This window comes from Centroberyx gerrardi, chromosome 14 (genome assembly GCF_048128805.1).
Source record: "Centroberyx gerrardi isolate f3 chromosome 14, fCenGer3.hap1.cur.20231027, whole genome shotgun sequence".
Classification (NCBI taxonomy): domain Eukaryota; kingdom Metazoa; phylum Chordata; class Actinopteri; order Beryciformes; family Berycidae; genus Centroberyx; species Centroberyx gerrardi.
Genome location: NC_136010.1, coordinates 5,326,937 through 5,351,813, shown reverse-complemented (window position 1 = coordinate 5,351,813; position 24,877 = coordinate 5,326,937). Strand labels below are relative to the sequence as shown.

Here is a 24,877-nt window from a genome sequence, read left to right as displayed (position 1 = left end):
CGCTCCCGTCATCACGTCAGGAGGCAGCCTACTGGCGATGAAGCTGATGAGGATGATGATGGCGGTGATGGAGGAGCAACGCTGAGTTCGCTCTCCTAGTTTTTCCTTTTCATTCATTCTTCTTTTTTATACCATACAAAAATACTAAATAAGAGCAAAAACCGCCGATTTGACCAAATAACATTTCTCCACCTCCCTCCCGTCTCCTGAGCCGAGACCGAGATGGGGAACGAAGCGAGCATGGAGGGCGGCGGGCAGCCCGGGGAACCGGGATCCGCCGGGATGATGGGGTCGGTGATGGCCGGAGGACCAGCATCAGGACCGGGGGCAGGACAGCACATCAAGCCGGTCAACGGAGCCGCTGCCGGGGGAGGGATGGGAGTCGGAGGCCCCGGGATGGGGATGAATAGGTAAGAGCGGCAGTGGTCGAGTTGTTTCGGGTGAAGGGGGCTGGGTGAAGTGTTGTTTTCGGTCAGTTTTATACCTATCGGAGGGTCGAATTATTTCCCGGTGTGTTGTAACATGGAAATGGTTGATGGATAAGTGGAGAGCAGTTGTCGTTTGCTTCTGATTTAACAAGGACAGGTGTAATAAAGTGTTACCCCTCACCCTTATGTGTTATTCTAAGCAGAACATCCTTTTAATGGTGTGTAAATAACAAGAGAGCAGCGCTATCCCGTCTGAATCTGCTCCTCAAATCCCTCTGGCTGCTGAAATTGAGAATGAGCGCTGTCCGCGGTGCTGAACCGCTGCGAGCTGCACCGCCGAGCCTGCATGGGAGATTTCTACATGCCTCGGTTTCCCAAAATAGGTTTGACATTGCATACAGGATGCCTTACAACCCGCCTGCCCCTGTGCTACAGTATGTTTGTCATCACTGCTCCCCTACGGCTGCTGCTTTGCCCTCAGATGTGATTTTATCCCGCGATGTCATGTAATAGTATTTCACCGTCAGCTGCATGGGGTTTTGCTTTGGCGTAGTGTAGTGTTGCATGGGACACGTCTTTCACTGCCGCCGAAAAAAAACGACCGTGTTTTACACCAATCACTGCGTTTTTATCATCGTTTCAATGCTGCAGCGTGTAAAGCGTGTGGATTATGAAATGTTTTGGAGGAATTGTGGTTTTATTTTGGAGCTGCGATGCGTTTGGATGCTCGAAGCGCCTTGGTGCTCTTGCTGGGCGCTTGTTTCCGCATGGGCGAGGGGAGGATGCTGTGTGTGTGTGTGTGTGTGTGTGTGTGTGTGTGTGTGTGTGTGTGTGTGTGTACGGTGCAAGGGGCTAGCCTGACTATGTAGGCGTGTGTGTGTGATGTGTAGTACTGGTATCGTCAGCTACGCCACGGTTTCCCGTTAATGACGTAGAAACAGCCGACCGACAGAGAGACAGACCGTAGAGCTGCACATTCAGGATGCAGCCTAGTTTGCATTTCCATATACTGTAGCATACCAAACCGTACCAAACCAAACCAAACCAAACCAAACCACACTGTACTGTATCATACACTATACCATATCATACCAAACCGACTGTACCATACACCATAACATCCCATACCATACCATGTTGTACTGTTCTATACCATACCATGTTATGGCATACCATACCTTACCATAGCAAACCAAGCACTGTATCATACAGTATACCATCATACTGTGCCGTACTGTTCTATTCCATACCATGCTATACCATACCATAGCATAGCTTACTATATCAAATGAAGCCAAACCATATTGCACTGTACCATGCTATATCATACACCATAACATACCTTAGCACCCCATTCCATACCACTGTCTTACCATACCATAGCATAACATACCATGCCATATCAAACCATACCAAACCGTGTCATACCATACTACAGCATACCGTACTGTACCATACCATACCATTCTATGCCAAACAATACTATAATATATTATACACTACATTATCCTATACTATACTATACTATATTATACTATACCATACTAATACTATACTATACTACACTACATTATGCTATACTATACTACATTATACTATACTATACTGTACACTATACTACACTATACTATACTATACTACATTATACTATACTATGCTACATTATGCTATACTACATTGCACTATACTATACTATACTATACTATGCTATACTGTACTATACTATACTATACTATACTACATTATACTACATTGCACTATACTATACTATACTATACTATGCTATACTGTACTATACTATACTATACTATACTACATTATACTACATTATACTATATTATACTATACTACACTACACTACACTACACTATACTATACTATACTACACTACACTATACTACACTATACACTATACTATACTATACTGCATTATACTACATTATACTATATTATACTATACTACACTACACTACACTACACTATACTATACTATACTATACTACACTACACTATACTACACTATACACTATACTATACTATACTGCATTATACTATACTATACTATACTATACTACACTACACTATACACTATACTATACTATACTGCATTATACTATACTATACTATACTACACTACACTATACTACACTATACACTATACTATACTATACTGCATTATACTATACTATACTATACTATACTATACTATACTACATTATGCTATACTATACTACATTGTACTATACTATACTATACTATACTATACTATCCTATACTATACTATACTATACTATATTATACTATACTATACTACACTACACTACACTACACTACACTACACTATACTTCACCCAGCTCCATTTGACAGAAGCCTTTCCTTTTGAAGTCTTCTCCTTCCTGCAGCGCCACACCACACCTGCAGCACCGAGGCCTCCTGAACACTTTAACATTTTAACAAGGCCCGGCTGATGGAGACGCAATCAGATGCTTGTCTGTCCTTGCCATTATCAAGGAATCCCAATTTACCACCTCATCCACAAAACACCTTTTGTGGAATAGGATAGACTACACAGACCTAATCAGTTTGACATTTCGTGGCAATAACAAGGGAGTAGGGCTAAGGCTGGCCTACACACACACACACACACACACACACACACACACACACACACACACACACACACGCGGGCCTGTTAGCGGGTTATTTTTAGGACACATCCCGGGTTTGATTCATGCCTCTGTAGGAGAGGAGAGCAGAGAGAGAGCGGGCCTATCCATCATTATGTAACACAGGGGCTCATATAGCGGATGACAGCTCTCCCTTGCTTCCGATGAACGACAAGAGAGAGAGAGAGAGAGAGATGTCCTGATGTATTATTTTTTGTATTTCTCTATTTAGGGGATTCTTGGTAATGTAGTCCTCTTAACGTTGCCACTATGAAATATTTGGCGATGTACCGTTTCTCTATTCTCCGGAGCGGGTTTTTGCAGCAGTGCCTCCCATTAAGTATTTATAACGGCGTAATACACGGCCATGTGAACAGATTGGATCACGTGCAGAGCGTGTTTGCTCGCCCCCGCCCCTCTCTCTCTCCCTCTCTCTCCCTCTCTCTCTCTCTCACACACACACACACACACTGCGCTGCTTTGCCTTGCATGACTGCCCGTTCCCATCGCTCTCTCTCTCCCTCTCTTTCTCTCTGTCGCTCTCTCTACCTCTCCTCTGCACACTTGCATGCTTTGCCTCTCTCTGTCACTCTCTGTTCCTCTCTCTCTCTCTCTCTCTCTCTCTCTCTCTCTCTCTCTCTCACTGTCTTTCTATCTCCCTCCCCCCTCTTTCTCTCTCTCTATCTCCTCTGCACACTGGCATGCTTTACCTTTCTCTTTCACTCTTTTCTTCTCTCTCTCCTCCCTTTTCTTTTCCTCTCTCTCTACCTCCTCTACACACTCCCATGCTTTCCTCTCTGTCACTCTTTTTCCTCTCTCTCTCTATCATTCTGTTGCTTCCCCCCCCCCCCCCCCTCTCTCTCTCTCTCTCTTTCTCTCTCTCTACCTTATTTTATTTGAATACTCCTGACAGTGGTAATTTAAGCAACAAAGGAAAGGTCTTTTTTATTTTTTTAAAACACCGTTATGTCGACCTACAGCTGCAAACATACATTTTCCCCCTCAGTGGAAATTCTCTGAAGCGCTACAGAAACCATTCACACTCTGCTCTCTCTCTCCCTCTCTCTCTCTCTCTCTCTCTCTCTCTCCACCCCCTTCTCAGACCAATAACCAGCGGCCTATAAATGGCTCTGCCTTTACAATGATGGGATACAACCTTAGAGCTATATAGGGTATGGAAATACAGATAAGGAGGGAGAGAGAGGGAAAGAGGATGAGAGAGAGAGAGAGAGAGCATAGGGGGGGATGAAAGCCGAAAAGGGTGAGGAGGGAGAGCATGAGGTGGAAAAGGAGGAGAGAGAAGCGAGTTGACATAGATTGTGTGTAGCCGACTTTACGATGCGATAAAACCTAAAGGCTTTGGAAATACAAGGAGGATGGAGAGAGGGAGGGAGGGAGAGAGGGGTAGGGAGCAACGATGTAGTGATAAATTAAAAGGAGAGTAAACTATGACGGCCAGTTGGTGATCATCATAAAGCAAACAACCACCAATATGAGCAAAAATCAATTATACTTTCAGAGAGGCAGTTATTTTATTTATTTTTTAACCTAAAACACCCTATCTTCATATAACGTACATCAGAAAAAGGTGGGTGAAGTGAGTTTATGGTAGGACGGGAGAGGATGTTAGTATAGATTTCGAACTGGAGTGAGAGAGAAAGAGGAAAAAAGAGAAAAGGAAAGAGAAAGAGAGCAGGAAAAGTGAAGGTGGAAAATGGTGAGAGCGTATAGAGAAAATACAGAGAGAGCATTTGATATACAGTTAGAGCCGACTTTATAATGAGAAAGAGGGAGATGGAGAGAGGGAGAGGATGTTGTAAGTACAGATGTGTAAGGAAAGAGAGAAACAGAGAAAACAGAAGGAGAGAAGAACGAATGAGGGAAAAGCGTGAGGTGGAAAAGAGAGGGATGGAGAGTATGGAAATCCAGATGGCCAAGAGAGAAGGAAAAGAGAGAGAAGGAAAAGAGAGAGAGAAGGAGAAAACAGAAGGTGGAGTAAGGAAAGTGTATGAGGTGGAAAAGGGTGAGAGAGCATAGAAGGGAGAGAGAGAGAGAGAGAGAGAGAGAGAGAGAGAGAGAGAGAGAGAGAGAGCATATAGCACATATGGAGCGGACTATTCCCTTGCTGTGAATCACGTGTTCGCATTACATCTGACTCAACTCACACTCATGTTTGCAGGCCTATTTGTTATATATTGTGTGTGTGTGTGTGTGTGTGTGTGTGTCTGTGTGTGTGTGTGTGTGTGTGTGTGTGTGTGCCAGACTGTCATGCTAGATTCTTGGCCTGTTCAATCTACATGATTGGTAACTGTGCAGAACTGCTATGACTTCCAACTGTCTGCAGTAATCACCACTTATTCCCTATCTACACTGAGATGTGCAACCGCTAATCAAGGTGTGTGTGTGTGTGTGTGTGTGTGAGGGACTGTGTGTGAGAGAGACAGTGTGTGTCTGTATTTGTGTGTGTGTGTGTGTGTGTGTGAGAGAGAGATAGAAAATGAGAGAGTGTGTGAATAAACACTTCTGCATGTTAGGAATTTTTTTTCACAATCTCACCCTGCACACTTGGGCCCAATTTTCACATTCTACAGAGACGCACATGCAGGTGTGTGTGTGTGTGTGTGTGTGTGTGTTTGTGTTTTTGCACCCATGCGTATTTCATGACGTGTGCACATGTCTCTCTATATGCGACAGAGTTTTTTCTCTCGTGACATCTTGCAGAAAAACAACATGTCTGTATTGAGTGTGAATGTACAGCAGGCGGAGGACTGAGCCTCGGTTGTAAATGAGGCGTTTTGCCGACAGTCTGACTCACAGCGACTTGATTTTCTCACCTCGGCTGTGATGCAATCGTTACAATTCGGTTTTGTGATCCGTCTGCCCTTCAGCCCGCTGTTGTTGAGATCAGCGGTGAGATCGGAAAATTATTGGGTGTGGTGTTGTGGACTAGCTGTGAGCCTAAGTGTCGGTTTCACTGTCAGGAGTCCGGGGACCGGCAGGGGTCCTTGAGGGGGTTCCAAGGGGTCCCCCAGCAAATTGATGAATTGTTAGACTTCACCTTTATTTCATTTACAAGAAGTTAACACAATTAGAAGAATGAATGTTTTGATCATAGTTTCTCTGTTATCTCTCTGCCTGTAATACAGATAGTCATGGGATTCTGGACAAAATCATATCTAACAATAAAAATATCTCATCAAATAGTGGTCCATGGCTCTAATGTGGACTAAATTCGGGGTCCTTGATAAGAATAAGAGGAATCACTGGTGTAGGTGGCGTGTGATCAGTGTTGAGAACTTACTGTTGAACCGTCTGGATGTGCTGCGGACCAAATTCAACCAAACATCAGTGGCGGGAATCGATAACCTCGATGATACAGTATACCCGCTCTCACCGCCCCCCCCCCCCCCCCCCCTTCCTTTCATCTAACACCCGAGCCGGGCTTCTTTGTAGGCGCTCACCCTTGTTAAACAGCACAAAAGACTGTTACATCACATCCTGCGTAGCGCTGAATGTCCTCAGCAGGATTATAGGCCGCTCCCTCCTCGACTTGAGGAAGGCGCAAGACAAAAAACGGGGTCACGCTGTGTACAGTGGCAGCCATCATGGAAAATCCCTCCCGCCTACATCTATCCTGCATTAGCGCTGCAGCAACTTGTACGGCTCGTTCTTTTTTCTTCGGCGCTGTCGGGTGAAAACCTTCCGTCTCCAAAATGTCAACATTGCAAGGACTAACAACTAAACTGTCTTTAGCTTCATGACAAAGCGTTTATGACATTATTCGATCTGTTTTGAGAGGGGTTTATAAGGCCTTTGGAGAGTCACATGACAACAGCGAAATGTAAAATAGATGAATGTGTGCGTATTTGAATGCAAAGCTGTGAATCCTCTGGCTGCCGGATCATTCCTCGTGCTTTCCGACAGCTTAAGCAAGAACAAAATTTTAATACTCTGTGCAGTTCCTCTTGGGGAGGATCTGTTACATGCAGACAGGAGTTGGATTTCCCGGGTGGCTACATTTTGTACAGTACCTAAAATAGCTTTTTTTATTTCATTCCATGGCTTTCTCTCACAATCACAAGGAAAAGTCTGTTTTTTTCTTTTTTATCATGATATACGCTACCAGGACACACCTGGTTGAATGTTCTATGTTTTTCATTCTCTTAAAGCCATTTTGATCTAAAGGCTTCTGCTTAAACGCTTGAAATTAGTTTCTTAGACAAATGTAAATAGTGAAGTTGATCCTATGTATGAATTTCTTTCCAAAGCCTTTGCCTTTCCATCAAGGCAAAGGGCGGCTACTTTAAAGAATCTAAAATATAAGATAGTTTTGATGCGTTTAACACTTTTTTTGGTCACTGCATAATTCCATTTGTGTTATTTCATACTTTTGATGTCTTTACTGTTATTCTAAAATGTGCAAAATAGTAAAAATAAAGAAAAATGTGGTGACTGGTAGTGTATTTTGTTACTAATCATAGTTTCTAACCAGAAGAGTGGCAGCTGAAATTTTTATCTTCATCTTTATCTTCTCCCCTGCTGTGTACTGGTGCCACTTAAAAGCGTGTGTGTGTGTGTGTGTGTGAGAGTGTGTGCTGATACACACTGATTGTCATCTAAGTAAGTAGAAGTCAGTAAAAAACACGATTTGATGGCAGTTTCATCCAGGATTTTGATGGCCTACACTGCAGCGAACATCTAAAAAAAAAAACGGCGAGACAACCCATTTCGTCCCGCGCTCTTCTTCTTCTTCTTCATCTCTCTCTAATATGATCCTGTCACCTCGAATTCTCCGTCCCTTCCACGCCTCAAATATTTCACGTGCCCTCGGGGCGGGGACGCGGACCGCAGGTTGGAGAACACTGTCCCGGGGCGAGACTGGAGGTCGGCGTGCCAAGCGATGAGTGTGAGACGGCGCTGCTGGGAATCCAGGCCAGAACCGGCTTTTATCCCTGAGTGGCTGAGCAGGTTCTTACTCACCGTCTTAATCACCTAAAGGTCCACACACTACGCCTTAGTCATCCCCAAAATGACTTCCGAGAGCGAACGTGTGTGTGTGTGAGCCAGAGAGAGAGAGGATGAGCAAAAGAGAGAGAGCGAGTGTGTGTGTGTGTGTGTGTGTGCGAGTGAGTGAGCTGGTGTGTGAGTCTGTGTGAAAGAAAGAGAGAGTTTTTTCTATTTTTGTGTGCTTGTGGATGTGTCTATATGTGAGAGAGAGAGTATGAGCAAAGGAGTGTGTGTGTGTGTGTTTGTGCGTGTGTGTGTGTGTGTGTAGGTGTGTGTGAGAGAGAGTGTATGGGCAAAAGAGAGAGAGAGAGAGAGTGTGTGTGTGTGTGTGTGTGTGTGGGGAGAGGTCAGCTGGTGTGTGAGTTTGTGTGAAAGAAAGTGAAAGAGAGAGTTTTTCCTATTTTGGTGTGCTTGTGTGTATGTCAAGGTGTGAGAGAGAGAGTATGAGCAAAAGAGTGTGTGTGTGTGTGTGCGTGTGTGTGTGCGTGTGTGTGTGTGTGCGTTTGTGTTTGTGCGTGTGTGTGTGTGTGTGTGAGCTGGTGTGTAAGTTTGTGCGGAAAAGAGACAGTTTTTTCCATTTTTGTGTGTTTGTGTGTGTGTCTATGTGTGAGAGAGAAAGTGTATGAGCAAAAGAGAGAGAGAGCGAGAGAGAGCGTGTGTGTGTGTGTGTGTGTGTGCGTGTGTGTGTGGAAAGGTGAGCTGGTGTGTGAGTTTGTGTGAAAGAAAGTGAAAGAGAGAGTTTTTTCCTATTTTTGTGTGCTTGTGTGTGTGTGTCTATATGTAAGAGAGAGAGTATGAGCAAAAGAGTGTGTGTGTGTGTGTGTTTGTGTGTGTGTCTATGTGTGAGAGAGAGAGTGTGTGTGATCAAAAGAGAGAGAGAGAGCGTGTGTGTGTGTGTGTGTGTGTGTGTGTGTGGAAAGGTGAGCTGGTGTGTGAGTTTGTGTGAAAGAAAGTGAAAGAGAGAGTTTTTCCTATTTTGGTGTGCTTGTGTGTGTGTCAAGGTGTGTGAGAGAGAGAGAGAGAGAGTATGAGCAAAAGAGAGCGAGTGTGAGTGTGTGTGTGTGTTGGTAAGCTGGTGTGTGAGTTTGTGCGAAAGAGAGAGTTTTTCCTGTATGTGTGTGTGTGGAGGAAGAGCGAGAGAGTGTGAGAGCGACAGACAGAGGCTCTATATATATATTTGTATGCCCCGTTATCAGCGGGCCGTGTTTGCAGGAGCCTCCAAATACTAAATGTGTTTGGGCGGCTGCGCTGGGAGATAAGATGGCAATAAGCACAATATCACAGCCCAAGACAGTATTAGTTTTCGGCAAATAGATGCTGTCGCTGTAGCTTATGAGTGAAGCCCAGAAATAGATTGAGCAGAAACGATACGGGTGTCTGAGAGAGACGAGGGGTGAAATCTGCGGGATCACAGGAAAGACACTGGTGGCTAATGGATTATGTGGGAGTTTCTTAAAAGGCGTGAGCTGGAATACGTTCAGAACCAGAGTCGCCGCGATCGCCGAGGGCAGAAAAATGTGTAGGAATTCGTCCGGGTTACGCTGGCGGCATACCGACAAGCTGCGGAGTTTCACTGTATATTTGGGACGGGACAATGTACTTAACTGACGATACGATTCGATACGCGATATGGGGTTCACGATTACAATACAACCACGATACGATGTGATAAATAAGAGTTCAGTGACGACAAAGTCTGACTGTGCAGAATTCTGTTTATTTCTGAGCCACAGATCTTTCCAGCGATGGCACTGGCTCACTAGAATGTAAACAACAATTTAAAAATGTCATTACAAAGTGTAAATAATATAATTTGGATGGAGAGCTTGTGAAAAGGTGATGGTCAAGCCGTATCATTTGTGATTACTACAGCAGAATAAAATGGAGTTAATATCACATTTGTCACATTTATGTATCGCGATATATTGAATTTCAATATATTGTCCCATACCTAATGTACGTATATACAGACACAAAATTTGCACAATATTGCATTTTTGCAAACATTCAATACTTTAACCAAATGTGTTCTGTAAGCTGAAATTAAAACGTCACCTCCGGAGGGCGAAGACGTACAGAATGGCACACGGATTAAAACAGTTAGAAGAAGAAGAAGAAGGAGGACTGGAACAGACAGAACTGCAGTCTGACTCTTGACAGCAAAATTCAAACAGTCAGACAGCTGAAACTATGCCAACAGCGTCAAACAGTCCAGTGGAAACCAGTCCACCTAAACCAGTTGACCAGACAGACAGACAGACAGACAGACAGACAGACAGACAGACAGACAGACACCCAACTGACATCAAAACCACTGTCCAAGTCTAATGTCACATTTGATTTAGCAAAACATCTCAGTGACTGTTGTTCTGCAACGTAGCTTGATGTTTTTTCTTGTTAGCGTTTTGGTAATAGTATCACATTTTTGGATATTAAACTTTTTTAGATATTAAACGCATTGGTATCAAAGTCAAAACAGATAAATGACTGCAGCTCATGACTGAAACCTAGAAATAGATTAAACAACCGAACCTGAGCTGGTCGAGCTTTAATCTCTAGAATCACAGTTAAAGACAAAGACAGGTGTGGCTAATTTGTTATCTGTGATAGTGATAGTGAGCTCAAACTATGGTTCAGGACCCAAACTGTCACCGCAGCTCATGAGTGGAATAGAAATGGATTGACCCATGCATGACTAGCTGCACCAATATATGCATCGATACTGGCATTATCTGCTTTTCACTGGGAATCAGTCTAGAGAGGATGATGTGTTGCAATAATGACAATAAAGACAATAATGTGCACAGCAGGTGGTTTATTTAGCCTTGAATTTGATTTTAATATAGCATACAGTTACCTGGGCATGAGGTTACCATGTGAATAAAGTCCAAGTATGTGTCGTTCTTGGACTTTATTGAAACTTGACACAACCTTTGAACTTCTGTGAATGGAGAATCAAAGGTCCTGATCAACTGTGAAGTGAAACACAGCTCTACTGAATTTGATTTTGAATTCTATTTGAGCCACAAACTCGTGGAGTTCAACACCCAGCAGTATCAGACAAAGTTTAAGTTTTACACATTTTAAATCAATTAATTAAACAATTAAAATCACGGCTGAAATCAAACCAATCATGTGACCAATAGCCAGTTCATGTAATAAGGCACGGCATACTTTTATATGACTTGTATGATGTAATATACTGTAAATTGTAATTTTTAAAGACCTGATGAAATGGCATCTTTACTTCCCTGATTTGATGTATTTCCTGTTGAAACAGGATGTTGGGGGCGGGACATAATGCAGGAGGACTGTTCAAAAATGTGATGGTTTTTTATTGGTTGGAATCTTTATTCACGCCTTCTAGTGCAGCATGAGGTCACCATTAATTCATTTCATGTGGACTTTAACATTTTTCTACTATATTCTTGCCTTTGTACCGCCTGCCCAGGGACTGCAGATGAAATTTAGCTTGATCTGGTCTCATTCTGGGTCAGTTACTAACTGTCCATTGTAAATAAATAAACGGAGGCTTCCTGGTTTTGGCTCTGCCCTGCAGACCGCTGCGTCCTCCCAGCGCTCAGCAGGGATTTGTAACAGACACCAGTCCACCAGCCTGACCTCATGTAGCGAGCGGAGAGCCTCGCCTGCTGGAGCCTCCTCTGCCAATAAGTGCAGGTTTCCAGCAGTGCCAAACAGGGTTATTCAGACCTTACAATACGGTATCAGTCTGGTGTCTAGTACAGGGTCAAACAGGGCTTTCTAGAGCTTACACACTGTTAATCTGGTTTCCACTGCAGGGCCAAACGGGGCTTTTCAGCGCTCACCGATTTGCTTTTCAGAGCTGACAAAATATGAATGTGGTTTCCAGTTAGGGTGAGAGTTTACTCATTAGCCTGTTTTTCCACTGCAGGGCCAAGGAGGTGCTATTCGGTGCTTATTCAGTGGCTTTTTTTTATTTTTTTCTTCACAACAAGGACAACCAATGCTATCCAGTGCTTACTGATTAGCCTTCCCTCCACTTCAAGGCCAAAAAGGGCTTTTCAGAGCTTAATCATTATTCATGTTTCTTAATATCTCCTCCAAACCACATATCTGGGATTCATATCTCCTTTTGTTGTTATCAGAGATCATTTGTTTGCTGGGCTATCGGTTAAAATAGGCAAGTAATTATTTTACTGTCATGCTAAAAGTATTTTGAGTCAGGCTTTGATCAGATACACCTTTGCCCCGCTGTGTTAAAGTGGCTACATTTAATTAACTGACTCTTTTATCCAGAGAAACTTACAAAGAGTACAGTAGGATAGGATAGGATAGGATAGGATAGGAGCAAGTTAACAACCAAATGTAAGGAGTGGAAGGGTCAGAGACATAGTGTTAGTGCTTGGGAAAGACAAAATGTGAAATAAGAGCTAATATCTCCTTTGGTTTCTTGTGTCTAAAGAAGGGTTTGTGCACAGTTTGTTTAAATGTAACAAGGACTGGTAAATGGCGGTTGGTAAATGTTACTGATGCTGCCATTGAAGAAATCCCACTTTTTTTTTACTGCATGCTTGGTGAACTACTGCTGCAATTTTTGCTCTATTCCCAAAGGAAACTGTTTGGGAAAATCAGGTTTTACTCACATTTAACCACTCAGAAAGTGCAAGGAATGGACTGGTAGCTAGATGTTTGAGAGACCTCAGAGATTTAAGTTTACAGTAAGCTAATTTGGTTCCACTGGGACTAGAAGGAACATGGCTACCACTGTTTATAGTTATAATACAGGAAAAAGGCATCATCTTTCATCATGCCTAAAAGCATCATTAGTGTTGGTTTTAATATGACATGATGTCGTTTTAGAAGAATTTCCGTTCTGCCCGAAGGTATTTCAGAAGTACTGGTTGGTTTCAGCGGAGAGATCCAGTGTCACATGATCTGAACGCCGGTTGAGAGGTCCACTCACCCTGCCAAGACAACGTTTCTGGGGGGAAAAGCTCTGGTGTTAACAAATTGATCGGCTCGGAGGCGAGTCCTGACCCGGCGCGCCGAGAACATCTGCAGGGTCAGCAGCCAAACCACCCAGCTGCTCTGTCTCTGCCAGAAATCAACATGACAGGGAATATTAATAAGGCAGCGCTGGTCAGAACTGACCCACAACACCATCCAGCCAGTCCAGGTGCTCATTTTCACTTGTTTACCATGATGAGCCGTGGGAACATTTCACAGTTCAAAATGGCAGGCAGGGTTAACAAAATGAAAACGATGGATTCAGGAGGTTTAATCCACGTAACCCTGACATGGCAAACAGTGAATGACAAGGCCAACTCTGGAAATAATTGACCTAGAATGAGACACAGGACTATCAGACACTGCACTCCTTTAGAAAGCGTGGCCTTATTCAGCAGCAGGGGAAACACTTGCACAGAAATAAAAGATAGAACCTTTTAAAACACTTCCTGGATAGTACTTATAGGCCCTGATTTACTAAAGCCTTTCATGGGTACAAAAACTTTTAGCATGTCAAAACCACCAACTTAACCCCTCATTGGTCAAGCATGTTGTCTTGCACCTACCACAAGTCTTTGAGGTGACTTTGAACATTGCAAAGGTGTTTGTACCCACTAAAGGTTTTAGTAAATCTGGGCCACAGAGTGTAGACCATGTGAAACTAATACTGGGTTCAGATCTCATCAGATTTACTGTAAATATGAGCTGCCGTCTGGGAAAAAACTTTCATGTCAAGCTCCTAGGATGACTCTAATTTCTCTGGATGATCGATAAAAGTGGCAAACACTGCACCAAATCCACCAATGTTGGCAGGTTAAGGTATTGAAAAAATCTAAATTATCAGTTATATTCACACTAATACAATCAACTCTATACTTACAAAGAGTGAACATTATCTGCTACAGTTCATTTACGTTTGATTTTAAATTCATAAATAAAATTAGTTTGCGTGTGGGCGTTCCAGCGTCCAGAGTTAAATACGCGAACGCTTCGAAGTTGTATCAACGAGACTTCATCCCATTCTTCCGCTTCTTCCAGTATGACATAAACCTGGTATGAAACTCGAGAAACTTAAAACTCAAAAGTCATTTCTGTTTGCATTTGCCGTTAAGCCTGCGCGCCAATTTGAATTCACGCAATTTAGGAAGGTATAGGCTTGTTCAACAAACAAATGATGGAAAGGCAGTAAACGGATGCCGGTCTCGTCTGTCTGTTGGAGGCTTTGTGGGTCACTGGGCCCGACATAATCTGAATTGGTTTCAGTGGAGAGTTTTAGTTTCACATCGTCCAAATGCTGTTTCAGAAGCTTTTCATCCTGCAGAGAAGACTTTCTGAGCAAAGCCCTGAGCCAAACACACTGCTCTCTAAATAAAGGCTAAATGAATAAATGCAATGTTCCATTCCAAAATGAGATATTCAGCAGTTGAAATATTGACACATATCCTTACAAAGCGATTGCTGGCATGAAGGTTTTTTTTTTTAATAGCATTTTAGTGCTTTTTGCTATCAGTGTTAAGAACTGACTTTAAAAGGAAGGATACCAAGGCATTTGACTTGCAGATAAAGTTTTCTTTCAAAAATATTCTTAGGTTCAAGGCAAAAAAACAGAGCTTTGGCAATATTTAGCAATCATATTTGACAATAAATGCACTCTCAATATGCTGTCAGTATGATATCTACTCAGAGCATGAACCTACATCTCTGCCCATACACAAACATATAGACATACAGAAACATTAGAAACAGACACAGTACAGATACACACCAGAGGTGTGACCAGGTCAACTTTGCTCGAGTCCCAAGTCAGTCTCAAGTCTTGAGGCACAAGTCTCAAGTCAAGTCTCAAGTCCATGCCATCAAATCAAGAGTCCAGCATCAATTTAATATCTTTAAGAAAACTAAATATCTAGGACTTTTCAATGCAATATGGTTTTAATAGGATAAAAACTTTATATTCAGTTTCAACTTCAATAAATTCAATCATTCCATACAAATTCAGAAAACAGAATTTAAATTCAGTCGTCTGCTGGAACAAATCTCATCACTTTCAATCTGAGTCATTTACACAAACACAAGATCTCAAGTCAAGACTTTAGAAACCTTTTCACGTCACCAAAGTACAAGTCAGAGTCAAGTCCCAAGTCACCAGAACCCAAGTCAAGTCAAAGTCTCAAGTCTTCTCTTCATGCATCAAGTCTCTGATACACACACTGAGTATGAACTGCCTTATTGGAGAAATTCATTAACATCGCTGAAAGTTAGCGCTGTGCTAATTCCACATAAGCGACGTATCGGATTCAGGTAAATATATATCGCTTCTATTTATTCTTCACACAAAGGCTGCTAGCCAGCTCTTGAGACTCGAGATTATATTTCACGCTGAAACAAAGTATGATATTCAGTACTGCAAAATAATAGCTTTCTGTTTTTTTCTTTTTCTAAATGCAGTTACAGTCCATATTTCCATTTGTCTGCCAGTCCGCTGATTACGCCTGTGGGTAAATGGCATTCTTGCTGTTCTTTCATTCAGATGGGGATGAATTTCCTCTCAGTTCTATTTGTTTGTCAGAGAATATTATGCTGTGGTCTGCCATTTTTTTTTTCCCCACTGCGCTAGCGAAGGTCACACTGTTTTCTCATTATTTTGTCGCCACCTGACAGTAAATGTTACCTGTATTGATGTTCTAGTTGAATATGGTGTGTGTGTGTGTGCATGTGTGTGTGTGTGTGTTAAGGCAGAGAAATACAGCCAGAGCTCCACCTGGAACAAACTATGTGGACGCTGTGTGTGTGTATATGTGTGTATGTGTGTGTGTGTGTGTTACAATAGCTGTTTCCTGCTGTATTGTGAGGCCTATATTGACGGATGGGTGTTTTTTCATAGTCAATAAGTTTCAACCTTTTCTATTTGTTTGTTATGGGGCATCAAACTGATTTACTGCTCCGTCCTTTATCCTTCACTGTGGTTTATTCAAAGAGGCTGGCAGTGTTTCTCACCGGCAGGCCCGGAGGGGAACTACACACTCCTAAAACTCCTCTTGTTCTCTACACAAAGCCATGTTTTTATGTTCCTAAGTAAACTAATACATACTGTAGAAACATTTTGCAGAGTTACCGCGTTTTCGGCTGTTTTTATAGCCATTGCGGACAAATTTGAGATCTACTGTAATGCATCCAAGCGTTATTTTCTGGAATCATTTGTAATGCATTCATGGTCTAAATCAGTGATTCTCAACCTTTTTCATATCAAGGAAGGACCCCCAATTTAGTCCACATTACTTTGGTACACAGACCCCTATTTGATGAGATTTTGTCTGTGTGAACCCAAATCTCAGAATATTTTCATTGTTAGATAGGATTTTGTCCAGAAGACTATCTGTATTGTAGGTAGAGTGATAACAGTGAAAACTATGATAAAAATAATCATTCTTATACATTCTCTAATTGTGTTAACTTCTTGCAAATAATACAGTTTATTTGTATAGCGCTTTTCTAAATATTCAAAGACGCTTTACATAATAAACGAGATGCACACAAAAAACCACATGAATGACAATATCAATGAAAAAGACAGAAAATAAAACATTTAATTAATTATGGCAAATAGCACAATCAAGAGATGCAAAGGCTAAGAAAATAAAAATTAAAAGACCAAGGGGCCGAATTAGAGATTAAGAGCAGTTTTAAAAAGGTGCGTTTTAAGGATTTTTTTTTTTAATGTGGAGAGTGAGGAAGAGTCTCTAATGTCCTATGAAATAATGGTGAAGTTTAACAATTCATCAATTTGCTGTGGACCCCCTGGAACCCACTCAAGGACCCCCTGGTGGTCCCCTGACCCCACGTTGAGAACCACCGGTCTAAAATCATCAAATTCAAATTCACACACATTTCTTCATTTTAAAAAGTAAACAGTTTGAATCCTGTGTGTTCGCAGACGGAGCCGAGCAGCGACAGTTTCCCCTGTCAGACAGTTTAATTTGCAGCTCTGTTCTGCTGCTGTCGTCGTTTTGCCTCAGCGGGGGGGCGGGAGGGGGGGGCAGGGGGCGGGGGGGGGGGGGGGGGGGGGGGGGGGTTGGCACGGCGTAAGACACTAAAATGGGATGTTTTCCTATCAGCATGAAATTAAGAAAAATGGGTTTTTTGAATTTAGGTCACTTCGGTTGATGTTTTCAAAGGTTTGCATGCATTTTGTCTCTCGCTTCATTCAAGCATTTTTACTGTTACTGCTTGTATTCCACTGTTATACTCACTTATCTGATTCTACACCAGCAAAAATCACATTCAATTTCACTTATTCAAAATTTCAAAACACAATTTTACATAGTTACTCAAATATTATAGACTACCAATAATTTACTATATCGCCTAAAGAGAGACAGAGAGAGAGTTAACATGTTTTATACTGTTTGGCAGTGTTGTTTCATCAATAAAGTTATTCAGTTGGGTTGAACTGAGAGTTAGATGGAGAGAGAATAGCACAAATAGAAGAACAATGAGAGAAGTAACAGTAACAAAACAGTAGAGGAAGACAGAGAAAGAAAGAAGCAAAAAGAAAGGATGAGAACAAGATGAAAGAGAGAGAGAGGAGGAGAGAGAGAGAGATATTAGTCAGAGAGAGAGTCGCTGAGAAAGAGAGAGAGGTCCTGGGAGAAGTCTGGTTTATTGTCTGTCACACAAAGACGGATGGATGGAGGTTTTTAATTTGAAGCAGCTGGACCAGGAGTCTCCTCCTGAACACTGTCTGTCTGTCTGTCTGTCTGTCTGTCTGTCTGTCTGTCTGTCTGTCTGTCTGTCTGTCCTCTGTCTGTCTGTCTGTCTGTCTGTCTGTCTGTCTGTCCTCTGTCTGTCTGTCTGTCTGTCTGTCTGTCTGTCTGTCTGTCCTCTGTCTGTCTGTCTGTCTGTCTCTCTGTCTGTCTGTCCTCTGTCTGTCTGTCTGTCTGTCTGTCTGTCTGTCTGTCTGTCTGTCTGTCTGTCTGTCTGTCCTCTGAGACAGCAGAGAAAGGAGCATTTTTTTTTTCACCCTCCTGGTGTCTTGTTGTGATAATTAGTGAGATAAGTGTTGGGGGGGGGGGTCCCCTCAGTATTGGAAGGTGGGGGGTGGGGGGGGGGGGGGGGTGAAGTTGTTTCCCTTCATTATGTGAGCTGATTTCTGATTAAGCTGCAACAGGATCAGCACTGCACTGAACTCAGCGAGCATGTTTGGAGCGATTTATTGAAACTCTGGATCGTTTCCTCCTTCAGTTCAGTTTGTTTGTCCAGCGATGTCATGTGATCTCTCAGTCCAACAAGAGAACTGTGGTGCGGTTCGTTAGGAGTGAGAACGTCTGGACTGATGCTCATATTCTTCATGTGTTCTTAACTAAAACAAAATCATTTGATCTGCACCAAGATGTCACTTCTTCAGGAAGAAAACATTTTAAAGACTGTAAGAAAAGTCCTTGCTCTACTTTCTGTGTATTTGTTAAAATGTTGTGTCTGAGTCAAGGTCAACAGTTTTATATATTAATAATAGAAATGTTACCACAAGTCATTCAGTAATTATGTACTGTATATAAAGCTAATGAAATATTGATTTGAAAAGTACAATTTGATATCCGGTTTTAGGTCTCTATTTTGAGTATAGGCCCAAAATATGTAAAAATGTCTAGTATTTTACCTAGTGAACATAGTTCAAATCAATAAGTTAAAACATCTCTTTTGTAAATAAATATCTAAAATCACAATGGTTTGAGCTTGGCAAATAGTAAATAAATGTACAAAATTTTAGGGATAATTTTTACTATTTTTATAATCAGCAATTGCACCCGCTATTGCAGAGTCCCTCAGGCGTGAATGTGTTTAACTGTATGAATGTGAAGTGTGTGTGTGTGAATGTGCAGGGCGTTGCTGAAACAGAGCATGCTCAGCAAACCTTCCCTGGAAAATAAAAGTTCTAAACAAAAAACAGTGCTAACCTACATAAATAAAGGTCACAAAAAAAAAAAGTGCGGGTGTCTGTGCTTCCTGGTCCTGCAGCGCTGCTTCACTGTGGGAACGACACCTCCAGGTCCCACAGGCTGCGCCGGTGTGAGACGGCCCGCTTCCTCCTGACGCTGTTTCACACTCCTGTATGACAGTTAATGAGGGGGGGGAGGGGGGTGGAGAGAGAGAGAGAGAGGGAGAGAGAGAGAGGGAGGGAGGAAGGGAGGAAGAGGAGATAGAGGGAGGGAAAAGGCGCAGATAGCAAGGAGGAGAGAGAGATGGAAAGGAGAGAGAGGGTGTGTGAGTGTTTGGGTGTGTGTGTGTGAGAGAGAGAGAGAGAGAGAGAGAGAGGAGGAAGAGATAGAGTGAGGGAAAGGAGAGAGATGGGATGAGGGAGAGAGGGAATGGGGGGAAGAGGAAGAGGAGATAGAGGGAGTGAAAGGGGGCGAGAGAGGAAGGGGGAGAAGGTGAGAATGCATGTGTGTGAGAGAGAGAGGGAGGGAGGGAAAGGAGGAGAGAGAATGAGGGAAGGAGGGAAGGAAGGAAGGAGGGGGAGAGAACGAGAGGATGAAACTAGGGGGAGAGAGAGAGAGAGAGAGGAGGAAGAGATAGATTGAGGGAAAGGAGAGAAATGGGATGAGGGAGAGAGGGTGTGTATATGAGAGAGAGAGAGGGTGAGAGGAAATGCGGGGGAGGGAAGAGGAGATAGAGGGAGTGAAAGGGGGCGAGAGAGGGAAGGGGGAGAGGAAAGAGAGAGAGAGGAAGGGGGAGAAGTAGAGAGTGCATGTGTGTGAGAGAGAGAGAGGGAGGGAGGGAAAGGAGGGGGAGAGAATGAGGGAAGGAAGGAAGGAGGGGGAGAGAACAAGAGGATGAAATTATAGGGAGAGAGAGAGAGAGTATGTTTGTGAGAGAGAAGGTGGGAGGGAGAGAGAGGGAAAGAGAGGGAACGGGATGGAAGGAAGGAAAGGAGAGAGAGATGGATAGAGAGAGAAGGAGAGAGCGAAAAACAGACAGAAAAAGAGACAGAGTGAGAGAGAGAGAGAGAGAGAGAGAGAGAGAGAGAGAGAGAGGTAAATCCAGCAGGACACAGTGTGGCTCAGCAGTTCTGTTGTGTTGTGTCTCTGCCAAGGACAGACAGTGTGAGTTTCAGCAGCCTCATAACTCCAGTCTTGGCCTTATTGATTCTCTTCTCTCTGGACTCACTAGTGACAGGCTCCTCTCCGCTCTGCGCTCACTAACTTCCACGACCTTGAGGCCATCACAACCCAATCAAATCCACCGTCTCATTTCAATATGGTCACCTGGATTTCTGGGGTTGTGCACATGACACTACCAGTCAAAAGTTTGGACACACCTGATTGAATGTTCTTCGTTTTTCATTCTCTTAAACCCATTTTGATCTAAAGGCTTCTGCTTAAACGCTTGAAATTAGTTTCTTAGACAAATATAAATAGTGAAGTTGATCCTGTGTATGAATTTCTTTCCAAAGCCTTTTGCCTTTCCATCAAGGCAAAGGGCGGCTGCTTTAAAGAATCTAAAATATAAGATAGTTTTGATTTGTTTAACACTTTTTTGGTCACTGAATAATTCCATTTGTGTTATTTCACAGTTTTGATGTCTTTACTATTATTTTAAAATGTGGAAAATAGTAAAAAATAAAGACTGGTAGTGTATTAAAAGAAACAAACAAAAAAACAAAAAACAAAATGTTAAGAGAATTACCTAAGAAACATGTGCAGGTGAGGCAAAAAGCCCAAGATGAGCTTACATCAAAAAAACCTCACCGAGGTTTTATACTAATTAAGTTACAATCATTGAAAATCCATCCAAGTAGTTACAATAATGAAAATACAATTACTGAAATGTAGTTACATAATAGTGTTTGGTAAACTGGTACAAACAAATATGAATAAATCATGTAAATCTCCAAAGCATTAGCAGCTGTCGGAAATCAAAACCTTTTATTTTTCTGTCAAAATACATTCAAAGAGGGAGATGAATCTGCTAAATAAGAAAATGTATTCCAAACTGTGACCCTCTATATCGAATCAAATCACCAATAATATCTCTCAACTACAATTTACCGCATAACTCTGGGCTTTTTCAACCTGGACCCAATTTCCCCATCTTTTCCCATCAAACATCTAGCAGAGTGAACATCAATACGGTGATAAACTCATGCTTAAGGTGCCTTAGTGGTCGATTTGTTTGTTTTTTAGTATCCATTGGCCTGTTAAGTGTACTGGAGAGCTGAAACACAGGCAAGCAAGACGTAAGCAGCTCTATAGTGAAGCAACTGATGAGATTTTAGTCAGAATCGATTGGATGGAAAATGATGGGAAAACAGAATCCAGGTCGAAAATGTTTTAACAACTAACCCTAACCCTAACATCCACTTATCAAGGCCTACAACACATATCGTATATACATACATCCTCAATACATCCTCAACAAAGGATGAAGCCAACTTATGAAAAAGTCCCACTGACAATATGCAAAACCTAAATCAAACAATCTAATGTTGTAAAATGACACGACTTACCTCATCAGGAAACCAGGGAAGATGAAAATGAAAAGGGAAATGAATCTTCTACTGGTTGGCGAAATGCTTCCACTGGCAATTTGAATTGTAAGAGAAATGTGAAATGAGAAACATAATCTTCCCATGCAGCTGCAGTGGAAACTGGCAGCAGCAGGACCAGGAACCATCAGCTGGACTACAGTTACTACCACACCTCTGTTAGAGACATCAGGACATGCAAAAATAATGATGGAAAATAATGAAAATTAAACACCAACAATAAGTAAAGCAAGCAAAATCTATTCAAAATGCATTTTACACATTAGTGTTACAGCACACACACACAGAAAATACATTTTTCCACAGCAAAATCGTCAATGTTTATCTAATTCAGAGAGTTTAAAAATCAACATTTTTCCACTTAAATCAACATTTAACACTGGAAAATGTGCTGTGGAGTGATTTGTACAGCCCAGATCTGTCCCAAGTCAGTCTCAAGTCTCAAGTCAAGTCTCAAGTCTAAAAGTAGATTACCAAGTCAAATCCAAGTCCATGTCATTAATGTCAGGTCTCAAGTCTAAATGTAGAACAGCAAGTCAAGTCAGAACAAATCAAGAGTCCAGTATCAATTTAATATCTTAAAGAAAACTAAATATCTAGGACTTTTCAATGCAATATGGTTTTAATAGGATAAAAACTTGGTAAGAGCATCATGAGTTTGATTTCTATAATCAGTTTCAACTTCAATAAATTCAATCATTCCATACAAATTCAGAAAACAGAATTTAAATTCAGTCGTCTGCTGGAACAAATCTCATCACTTTCAATCTGAGTCATTTACACAAACACAAGATCTCAAGTCAAGACTTTAGAAACCTTTTCAAGTCACCAGAACCCAAGTCAAGTCAAGTCTCAAGTCTTCTTTTCATAACATCAAGTCTCAATCAATTAAAACTGTGACTCGAGTCCCAGTCATGTGACTCCAGTCCCCACCTGGTCCAGTCTGTTGCCTATTTGTAAGCCCTGCACTCTCCCCTTGTGCTGAGTGTGAGGTCTTGTTGACCTTGCACCATGTTGTGTCAGTATGTTCTCATGTTACTACATTAGTTGCTAATATGTTCCCGCATCAATATTATTCTGCTGCATTCATTTTGCCTGGTGAATAAATTGATTCTGATTTACACACTTAGACACTGAGAACAAGCAAGCAACGAGGTTAAGGCAAAAATAAACAGAAAAACCATTAGAGAGCGCATTAAAATAACCGAATCATAGTAAAGGAAGAACAAGAAGACAACAACAACAACAACGGTGATGATGATGATTGTGGAAAAATGATTTTGCCAACAGCCTTTTTTTTTTTTTTTGCCTCTTTTGCGGCAATCTGTGTCAGGAATTAGAAAGTGTTGAGTGAGGTAGTCTCTATTTATATCCCTCTGTCCCATTTACTGCCCATTCTGAGTCTGAGCAGCACAAATTAATCCTTTTATTACACACGCAGCATGAAATAGCCTCGCTGCTGCTGCTGCTGCTGCTGCTGGAGCAGAGACGGCTGGTTGGGGGAAAATAATATTTAAAACTGAGGCAGGAAGAGAGAAGAAGAGAATGAGGGAGAAAAGCCCCGGTGTCAGATAAAAACAAAAACGAAAAAACATGTATTTCCAAAAAGCACGGGTGTTTTATTCCAGGAATTAAGAGAACACACACACATACACAGTCATGTTTGAGTCATGTTTCAGCTGCATGTCCAAATACAAACTAGACCTTTTTTGTCGCACTAAAAAACAACAACAACAAAAATACAGTATCTCCAAAAAATCTACAATTAAGACATTATTATGCCTATGAATTTTTTGAAACGACACAATGGATTTTTTACATGTTTCATGGTCGCAGGAGTCATGAAACTCACTCAACACACCATGAAAAAAATGATGAAGTCAAGTTAAGAACAAACATCACCAAAATTGCACACTGGTTTTAACCTGGCAGCAACGAGAGGATGAGGAAGGGTGAAGAAAAGAGGGGAGGGAGGGATGAAGAGAGAGAGAGGAAGAGGAGGGGCGAGGAGAGCTGGAGAACCGGTTACCATGGAAACGGCCAACTTGCTGAGTGACTGAGCATCATCTGCTCCTCCAGGTCCAGGAAAGATGACGGGCAGCACCACGGCTTACCTGCTGCTCCGCCAAGAGGAATGATTTGAGAAAATTAGGTTTTTTATCCTTTCTCAGCCATAGGAAGGCAGAATGGACTGGTAAACAGTTGCCTGGAAGATATAAGATGTGTTACAATAGACAGAGTTTTTTTTTCCCTTACTGATCTGAATTCTCCATAAGAACCTTCTTCTCTCTGTGAAATCCCACCATCGCAGGGAAAGAAGACTGCAGACCTAAAAAGATGAAGAAGAAAAGAGTGTGAACTGAGTTACACACATCATTTTCACCTGTTTGTCATGTGAAAAGCTTAGGTTACAGTGAATATTTGGCAAGTAAAACAGTTCGGTTCAGGTTAGGGTTTTGGTCGTGCTCGAATAAGAAAAACTTTAGCTGGAAATGAAAACTTCTTGGCAGAGTTTAACAGTTTTACATGCCGCTATTTCAATGACAAACTACTTTCTGGACAGGATGATTGAAGTGAACTGGGGGGGAAATTCACTCCTGATCTTAGAGACAGTGAGACACTGGATGTTGGTTAAATTTGATCTTGTTGCGAATGTAACACACACACACACACACACACGCACACACACACACACAGTGATCAGTGGTCAGTCTCGGCCTGGGGGTGAGAGTGTTCAATCAGAGGTCCAGTGGAGGAATTACCTCCTGCTACAGCCAACTGCCCAGGACTACACTGTGTGTGTGTGTGTGTGTGTGTGTGTGTGTGTGTGTGTGTGTATCAGGGATGTGATCACGAACACAACAAAGCAAGAAACCAGTAATCTCACAAAATCACATAAAATCCTCTGTCGTATGTCCCAAACACATCCTGTGTGTGTGTGTGTGTGTGTGTGTGTGTGTGTGTGTGTGTGTGTGTGTGTTGTAAACGTGTCAGGGATGAGATCAGGAAAATAAAATAATTCCTCCCATTAGAAATGAATGGGAAATGTATGTCTAAAAACAGGAAATCCTAAAATAACTCAACAATCACTTCATTGGCAGCTGGTGATTGGCTGATGAAGGGGGGCGGGACTACAAAAGCAAGAGCAATTGTGCGTTCGTGTGCTATCGGATATATCGGAAAAACTAGTTTCCCACTTTGCAATTTCTCATGAACGCCATTCAAAGTGGGATGATTTAGTCAG

The 24,877-nt window shown here is 42.0% G+C and overlaps 1 protein-coding gene across 1 annotated transcript in view; it reads left to right on the top strand.

Annotated features, from left to right (window-relative positions):
• The first annotated feature begins 222 nt into the window (after positions 1-222).
• The window catches only part of bsna (bassoon presynaptic cytomatrix protein a), a 205,836-nt gene continuing 181,181 nt past the window's right edge, over positions 223-24,877 (top strand). The window contains exon 1 of the mRNA XM_078288251.1: positions 223-410. Coding sequence (XP_078144377.1) covers positions 223-410 — 188 coding nt within the window. The remainder of the gene's footprint in view (positions 411-24,877) is intronic.